This window comes from Hipposideros armiger, unplaced genomic scaffold (assembly GCF_001890085.2).
Source record: "Hipposideros armiger isolate ML-2016 unplaced genomic scaffold, ASM189008v1 scaffold_1966, whole genome shotgun sequence".
NCBI lineage: Eukaryota > Metazoa > Chordata > Mammalia > Chiroptera > Hipposideridae > Hipposideros > Hipposideros armiger.
This window is the reverse complement of record NW_017733316.1, coordinates 60,672-69,566: the sequence shown is the minus strand read 5'-3', so window position 1 is coordinate 69,566 and position 8,895 is coordinate 60,672. Positions and strand designations below refer to the sequence as shown.

The 8,895-nt window shown below is 38.4% G+C and overlaps 1 protein-coding gene across 2 annotated transcripts in view; it reads left to right on the top strand.

The window, feature by feature from the left end:
- Positions 1-782: 782 nt before the first annotated feature.
- Positions 783-8,895, top strand: part of ZFYVE16 (zinc finger FYVE-type containing 16) — a 43,474-nt gene continuing 35,361 nt past the window's right edge. The window contains exons 1-2 of one of the 2 annotated variants that reach the window (XM_019634810.1): positions 783-843; positions 4,235-4,343. In XM_019634810.1, the coding sequence (XP_019490355.1) occupies positions 4,274-4,343 (70 nt within the window). In that variant the 5' untranslated portion in view covers positions 783-843; positions 4,235-4,273. Of the gene's footprint in view, positions 844-2,583; positions 2,705-4,234; positions 4,344-8,895 lie in introns of those variants that run through there. The other variant, XM_019634809.1, reaches the window with a different exon arrangement.

The following is an 8,895-nucleotide window of genomic DNA, read 5'->3' as shown; positions in this document are numbered from 1 at the left end:
ACATCATTTAACTATGTAAATATTGTTAGCTGAGCCTGGTAATATATTGTGATGATATGTCCTTATATGATTTTTTTGTTTTTCCTAGAGTTAACAATTATTAGTTCTTCTATATATCTACCTTTCATGTATCTTGTATGTTTTATATCTTTTTAAGGTATCTTTTATGTATTTTATGTAATCTATTAACAACCCTTCAGACAAGATATATAAATCTCCTTTTTATAGATTCAGACACATCAGGTAACCTGTTTGTTTTGCAACATCTATCCTGAAATTGTCTATCACCCTGTGACCATCTTGATGGCTCATTCTCTAGGCCTGTTGTACAGCTTTTTCCCCAGAGTGTAGATTTACGATCTTCTCTGAATTCCATTTCTCTCTCCCTTGTGTTGGATAGCCTGTACCAGGATTTTAGGTCATCTTCTTCCTTGGTGTCTCCAAGTTGGTAGAGTATATCTTCTAGTAGCTTCCTAAGAAAGACTGAGTGGGAGGCAAATTTTCGGGGTTCTTGCATGTTTCTTTATTCTACCCTCATACTTGATTGATAGCTGAATATGGCACTCTAGTTGTAAATAATTTACTTTTAGAATTTTGGAAGCATGGTTCCATTATTTTCTAATTCTAGTGTTGCTATCAAGAAGTCTAATTCCAGAATGACAACTATTCCTTTGTATATGACCTGTTATTTCCTCTGGAAGCTTTTAAAATTATTCACTAAGAGTATATTAAACATTTTTTTATGTGGCAGGCACTGGTCAAGATACTTTGAATATATGGGTCAACAAAACTACAAGATCCCTACCCTCACAGAGCTTAAATTCACAGAGGAAGTTCCGGATGGTAAATAGCAAAAGTAATAAATGCATTATACAAAATATCAGAAGGTTGTAAAGTAAGTAAGTGCTTTAGAAAAGAGAAAAAGGAGAGCAGGATGGGATGGAGTGGTGAAGAATGTTGGGGAAAGGAAAAGGGGGGGATGCAGATTGCAGTATGAAATGATGTTATTGGCCCAGAAACCACTCAGGTATTCTGAAATTTCACAGTGATGTGGCTTGGTAAGGGTTTTCATTCATTGTGTTGGGCCCTAAATGGGCCCTTTCCACCTGGGGACCATATCCTTCAGTCGGGGGTATTTTCTTTGACACTTGCTTCCTTTTTCCCCCTGCACTTTCTTTCTGAACTCCTTGTTTTTTTGAATATTGGACCTTATTAGATTGATTCTCTAATTTTCTAATCTTGTCTCCGATTCTCCATCCCTCTCTTTTGTTTTACTTTCTAGAATATTTTCTCAACTTTATTTCCAATGCTTTGATTTCAGTTTTTAAAATAATTTTATTTAGAACAGCTAGATTTACAGGATTACTGCAGATAGTACAGAGAGTTCCCATATACCCAATACCCAGTTTAGTTTTGTAAGTTCCCAGTTTCATCTTACACTACTATAGTACATTTGTCATGATTAATGAACCACTATTATATTATTATTATCTAAAGTCCATACATTTTTCACAATTCCTCAGTTTTTCCATAATAGGCTTTTTCTGTTCTAGGATCCCACATTACACTCAGTTGTTTTGTCTCCTTAGCCGCCTCATGGTTGTGACAGTTTCTCAGATATTCTTTGGTTTTTAGATCTCTTGACAGTTTTCAGGATTACTAGTCAGTTATTTTGTAGAATGTGATTTGGAATTTGTTTGATGTTTTTGACTAGATTGTGGTAATATGTTTTGGGAGGAAGACAACAGATAAAATGCCATTCTCGTCACATCATATTGAGGGTACATACTCTCAACATGACTTATCACTGTTGTTGTTATCCTTGATCCTCTGGCTTGAGGTAGTATTTGTCGGGTTTCTCCACTGTGAAGTTATTTTCTTTTTTCTCCCTTTCCATGCTGTACTCTTTACAAAGTCACTGTGTGCAGCACACACCTAAGGAGTGGGGAGTTATTTTCCACTTCCTTGACAGCAAAGTATCTACATAAACGATTTGGAATCATTCTGCATGGGAAATTTGCCTTGTTCCTCCATTTATTTATTTACTCATCTATTTATCTCAGTTTTTTAAAGCTTTGGGTTATAATCCAATATTACTTTATTGTTCAAATTCTTCCAGCTTTGGCCTTTGGGAGATCTTGAAGTTGGCTTCTCTCTATCCCTTTGACATACTTTGTACATCGTGTGTGTGCACACACGTGTGCATTTGCATTGTNTCTACAAAATTAGTACATTTTTGTAAGGAAAAAAGCAAAATACTATAGAGGTATGTAATGTAGATGTGAAAGGCTTACATAATCTCAGATAGAAACCATTATTAACAGCTTGGCATTTGCTTCTCTATATATTTTTTCCTGCGCCTTTGCTAGTACTATTTTTTTTTATAACTTGTAAAAATGGTTTTATACTAAGCATGAAGTTTTACAATTTGATTTTTGTAATTTAACATTATATATTGGATATTTTACTACAGAAGCACATATAACTCTGGGCAAAGTTTGGTCCGAAGTGGCTTTAGAAACACTAATTGTGATCTTTAGTTATCTGATGTCAGGCTCCTGTCCTCTTTTATATTCTGTTCCTAGGTGATCTCATCCATTAACAGCTATGTGCTGCCAATTCCCAATTCTTTATCTCAGACTTCTGCAGCCCAGATCCTTATATCCAACTGCCTAGTGGACTTCTCCCCCAGGATGTTCTCAAGGTACATCAAACAACAGTGCAAATGTGAACTCATGTTTTCCCTCAGTCTTGCTCCGCTTTGTATTGCCTGTCGTGGTCAGTGGCATTGTCTACACAGTCACCCGCAAAAGAAACCTGGCAGAATTCTAGAGTTCTCCCTTGCTTTCACTTTCCAATAGTTCCTAGTCTTTAGCTACTTTTATATCTATCTCCTTTCTATCTGCACTGCACTATCTCAGTACAGGTTCACATTATCTCTCACCTTAACCATTTTAGGAGATTCCTTACTATTGGTTTTGTTGGTTTTCTGATTAATCTTACATGTTGCTGCCAATTTTTTTAAATCATGAGATTTTTTAAAACCATTTTTCATAAATATTGTGTTTGTAAATCTGAGAGTACATATACATGGCCAAGTGAGTAACCATATTACTTAAAACAGGTTATCATATTTACAAATAAATAATATTGTTTAGAATATTTCTTTTGTATCTTCTGTACTGGNGAGGGCAGTGTCACTGGCCCTCATATGTGGGATCCGAACCGGGGCCTTCTGGCATCCCAAGCGAGTTCTTAACCATCGCGCCACTCGGCCGGCCCAAGAGATGATTTTTAATATCCTTCTATATTTATATACTGGAATTCTTATCTAAAGAACTTTCCTTTAGCAACTATTTTGTTATAAAGCACATTTGGTAAATAAAGGACAGGATAAATTCTTGGGGCCTTCTCTTTAATGTATCAATTTCAGAGTAATGAGTTAGTGCTCTAACAACACTCCAATGGGTGGTGTTTTTTGTTTGTGCTTTTAGTATCATTTTGATCTCTTGTTTTTGTTTTTTATCTATTTGATTTGCATTCAGTCCTCTGCAGTCTTCAATCATTTGATGTTCAGTTGTCCGGTTTAAGCCAGTGGGAGCCCTTCAACTTGTCTCCTGTGTCCTTTGATATTATCCCTTTAGTCATTGATAGGCTCCTTCAAGGTGTCTCAGGCTCATTTGGTGGAGTTCTTCCCTCAGATCAGAGGTTCATCTACTTTATTTGCAAAACTAACTTTTAGTTTTCTTGTACCTCTCTCTTGTATGTTTGTTTTCTATCTCTTTAATTTCTGCTCTTAGCTTATAAATTTTCAGTCTTCTTTTCTAGTATAAGCATCTAAGGCCTTAGGGATCTGTTGAGGTACCACTTTTGCTGTCTCACAAGTTTTAATATGCAGTATTTTTATCTGTATATAATATATTTTACATTATTTCACACATGGCACTTACAACTATTTTTAGCTTTTACTTATGAATTTTTCTTTGACCCATGAGTTAGATACATGTTTTAAAATTTGCAATAGTTTATGTATGCACATTATGTTGTTAGAGTTGGTTTTCATTTCATTTTTTGTATATATAGAGGAAAATTCCCCAATTCAACTGTAGATTCCTCAAAGCAATACTCTTAAATTTCATTTGTGTCTATTCACTAAGTTTCTTGGCATGCAGTAGATGGCATAATATTTATATGTTAGAGAATTAAATGAACTATTATACTTTTTATTTTCTAGGTATACAAGAATTAAATTCTGAATAAGCCTACAAGTAGGATGGATAGTTATTTTAAAGCAGCAGTCAGTGACTTGGACAAACTCCTTGATGATTTTGAACAGAATCCAGGTTTGTTGGTTTTTCATTTTTGTCACTAATGGAATTTATTCTTATTCTAAATGGAACCAATAGCCAGAAATAGAAGTAAGGAAACTAAAAGTTTTTCGCTAGATACAAATTTAGCTAAAAGAAAGACTTTTTAAAAAAGCCAACATATGAGCCAGCTAAAAGCAACTTGAAAGCTCTACATAAATTGGTATTTCATTACTATAAGAGATGGTATTTTCCTCACCTTAGAATAAAGACTAGGACACTGGAGGGTAGAACAAAGAAGTTAGATTATTTTTCAGCTATTCCTTAGTCTGGTTTCTGTAGTTTAACTGAGCTATTTTGAGTGGAATTTCTATCACTTTATGACATCCACAGTCAAATGTAAAAACCCCAAATACTTTATTTTTATTTTATTTTATTTTTATTTTATTTACTTATTTTTTNGGGGTTTGCTGTCTGGCAGGCGGGTGTGTCCGGTACAGGCCGGCAAGCTGCGCCCGCTCCGAGGCTGCAGGAGGCTGGGGGCGGGGGAAGCTGCATCTAGGTCAGCAAAGGGCAAAGGAAGCCGGACAGTGACGCGGGTCGCCTCCCGATCTCGGTTCCAAAGCATCTAGTGGGAATCCGAGTCCAGATCTTAAGGCCGAGCTTCAGCAGTCGCCGTCATCCCAGAACCTTTGCAAGCACTTCCGGTAAGAACCCCGGCGCCCCCCAGCTCAGACCCCGCAGCGCAGCGCGCAGGCGCCTCGGGACGAGGGAGGCCGCGGACGCGGAGGGAGGGGGCGTGCGAGCCGTAGGAAAGCCTCCTCTGCGCCTGCGCCGTCTGCTCACTCCCAGGTCCGTGAAACTAATCAGAAGCGGACGTCGTACACTCCCGGGACTCCCGGCCGGGTCTGCTCTTCACGCCTCAGCGCGGCGTCGCGTCGAGTCCCCAGAGAGCTCCGCGGGGGTGTGGGGAGGTAAGAGCCCCTCGTAATAGACATCTTGGTCTCTCCTCAGCCCTGCTGCCTTCACGGAGGGGGCGGGGTAGCTGCTGGACGCTCTGCCCGTAGGCTCTGAGTCTGGCCCTCTTCCTCCCGGGGGCCGAGTTTGGGCCCTAGACCGGTTCGTGTTCCGATCCCCCAGAGCTGGTCGGGGAATCACGACCCTCACACCTCTTGTCCCCTCGGTGAAGTCTGGAAGGCCGGCTCACGCCAGGAGGGGAATCTCGGCGGCTGTTTGCCGGGTCCCACCCACTCGGGTCGCCTGGAGTGCTCGGCTCTGCGGGGGGAGCCCTCCGGGGTGCCGTGGAGGGTGGAGGGNCATATTGAAATATCTATCAATGAAATGATACAATGCATGGAATTTGTTTCAAAATAATATGGGTGGGTAAGGGTATGGATGAAACAAGATTGTCCATATTGAAGGTGGATGAAGGTATTGGATACAAGGGAGTTCATCGCATTACTAGTTTTACTTTGTAAAGTGCTTAGGTTTTAAATTTACAACTAGAAAAATTTAGGGATGAAAAGGTATACTACATGAGATTTGCCTCACAATAATCCAGCTTTGAGGGAAGGGGTAGAGTGGGTGAATCTACAGATAAAATAAGACCTATGACCATGAGTTGTTGATGCTAAAACTGAGAGGTAGATAAATGGTTTATTGCACTGTTTCTCTACTTTTATATGTGATTGACATTTTCCATGATAAAAAAAATTAAAAGAATAAGATTCTCTATCACTCTGAGAAGTAGAAGTAAGTATGCACTTACAATGAAATACATTTATTTACCTGGCAAGTCATAACGATGGGTATAGAGTTTCTGTTGTTAGGGAAAAACACATTAGGAAACAAAGCTGTGCAGATAGCCTCCATGAGGCGCTGCCTCAGTGTATAATGCAGAATAGCCACCCTCAAATCTCAGGGCATAAAACAAAGTTTGTCTGCCAAGACAGGCTAAGTTTTATTGCAGTAACGAATCATTCCCAAAAATCTGTGGCATATAACAAGGTTTATTTCTTGTTCCAGAAGTGCTCTACTCATTGGAATCCCTCAAGGACTCAAACTGATGGAGCAACCACAATATGAAGTCCTGCCTTTTGCTGTGCCAGAGGGAGAGCAGACTCTGAAGCGTCTCACATTGGTGAGTAAAGGATCCAGTCTAGAAATGAAGCACGTCACTTCTCACAATTCCTTTTCCTGAATCAGTCACATGGCCCTATTCAACCACAAGGGGGCCAGAAAGTACACTGTATCATAGGCCCAGAAGAGAGGAGAACTGGAAATATTTGGNTTTATTTAGAACAGCTAGATTTACAGGATTACTGCAGATAGTACAGAGAGTTCCCATATACCCAATACCCAGTTTAGTTTTGTAAGTTCCCAGTTTCATCTTACACTACTATAGTACATTTGTCATGATTAATGAACCACTATTATATTATTATTATCTAAAGTCCATACATTTTTCACAATTCCTCAGTTTTTCCATAATAGGCTTTTTCTGTTCTAGGATCCCACATTACACTCAGTTGTTTTGTCTCCTTAGCCGCCTCATGGTTGTGACAGTTTCTCAGATATTCTTTGGTTTTTAGATCTCTTGACAGTTTTCAGGATTACTAGTCAGTTATTTTGTAGAATGTGATTTGGAATTTGTTTGATGTTTTTGACTAGATTGTGGTAATATGTTTTGGGAGGAAGACAACAGATAAAATGCCATTCTCGTCACATCATATTGAGGGTACATACTCTCAACATGACTTATCACTGTTGTTGTTATCCTTGATCCTCTGGCTTGAGGTAGTATTTGTCGGGTTTCTCCACTGTGAAGTTATTTTCTTTTTTCTCCCTTTCCATGCTGTACTCTTTACAAAGTCACTGTGTGCAGCACACACCTAAGGAGTGGGGAGTTATTTTCCACTTCCTTGACAGCAAAGTATCTACATAAACGATTTGGAATCATTCTGCATGGGAAATTTGCCTTGTTCCTCCATTTATTTATTTACTCATCTATTTATCTCAGTTTTTTAAAGCTTTGGGTTATAATCCAATATTACTTTATTGTTCAAATTCTTCCAGCTTTGGCCTTTGGGAGATCTTGAAGTTGGCTTCTCTCTATCCCTTTGACATACTTTGTACATCGTGTGTGTGCACACACGTGTGCATTTGCATTGTCTTACTTTCTGGTATTATAAGATGCTCCATGCTCATCATATGTATTTCCTGCCCAGTCCTAGAATCAGCCATTTCTCCGAGGAGCCTTGGTTCCTTTTGTTGGAGAAACCAAGATCTAGGCACTAAGTGTACTTGTTGCCACTGGGATATCTTGCTTCTAGGCACTCTCAGCTGACACAGCAAGAGATATATGTGTTTACACTATCTATATACTAATATCTATAAATGTTTCTGTTTAAACATCTGTGTCCATATTAAGCTAAACATGAGTTTATACTGATGTGTCCAACTCAAATCCATTACTACGTGGATCATTGTAGCTTCCTTTCCTTGCTATCTATAACCTGCCCCTCCAACAGTGAAAAACCTGGCTCCCGCCATTAGCCATCCAATTACTTAATTGCAATTCCAGTATACATGGATGGTGGTTTCAGAATTCTTAACCTGTACTCTCATGGGAAACTTTATCAACTAGAGTACAATGCCTTTAGTCTTACAGACCACTCATTTCCAAAGGTAGTACTTTATTCCTCCACTCCCTTCAGTAAGGTTGTTTTATACATTTGAAATGCATTTAGACTCTTTTGTCACATTCTGCATTCTATTCATGGACCTCTTGACCTAAATAATTTTTTAAAAATTTGCATACATTGAGGTTTATTCTGTGTGCTATAAAGTTCTTTGGATATTGACAAATGCTTTATGTCTTGTATTAACCATTACAGTATCATACAGAATAGTTTCACCACCCTAAAAAAAAAAAACCACTGTGCTTTACCTGTTCAACCCTCCCCCACCCCAAACCACTGGCAATCACTGATGGGTTCACTGCCTCTGTAGTTTTACCTTTTCCAGAATGTCATACAATTAGAATTGTACAGTATGTAGATTTTTTAGACTGGCTTCTTTCTCTTAGCAATAAGCATTTAAGATTTATCCATGTCTTTTTGTGGCTTTGATAGCTCACTTCTTTATATCACTGACGACTATTCCATTGATGGTTGTACCACAGTTTATTTATCCATTGACTTACTGAAGGACATCTTGGATGCTTCCAAATTTTGGCAGTTATGAATAAAGTTGCTGTAAACATTCACATGTAATTTCTGTGTGAACATAAATCTTTAAAACAGTTGGGTAAATACCTAGTAGTATTATTGCTGAATCATTTGGTAAGACTATGTTTAGTTTTGTAAGAGCCTGTCAAAATGTCTGTACCAAAGTGGCTGTACCATTTTCCTTCCCGCCAGCAATAAATGAGAGTTCCTGCTGTTTGGCATACTTGCAGCATTTGGTATTGTCAATTTTTTGGATTTTAGCCATTGTAATAGATGTGAAATGGTATCTCATTGTTTTAGTCTGTAGTGCCCTAAAGATAAATAAATGATGATGAACATTTTTTTCATATGTTTATTTG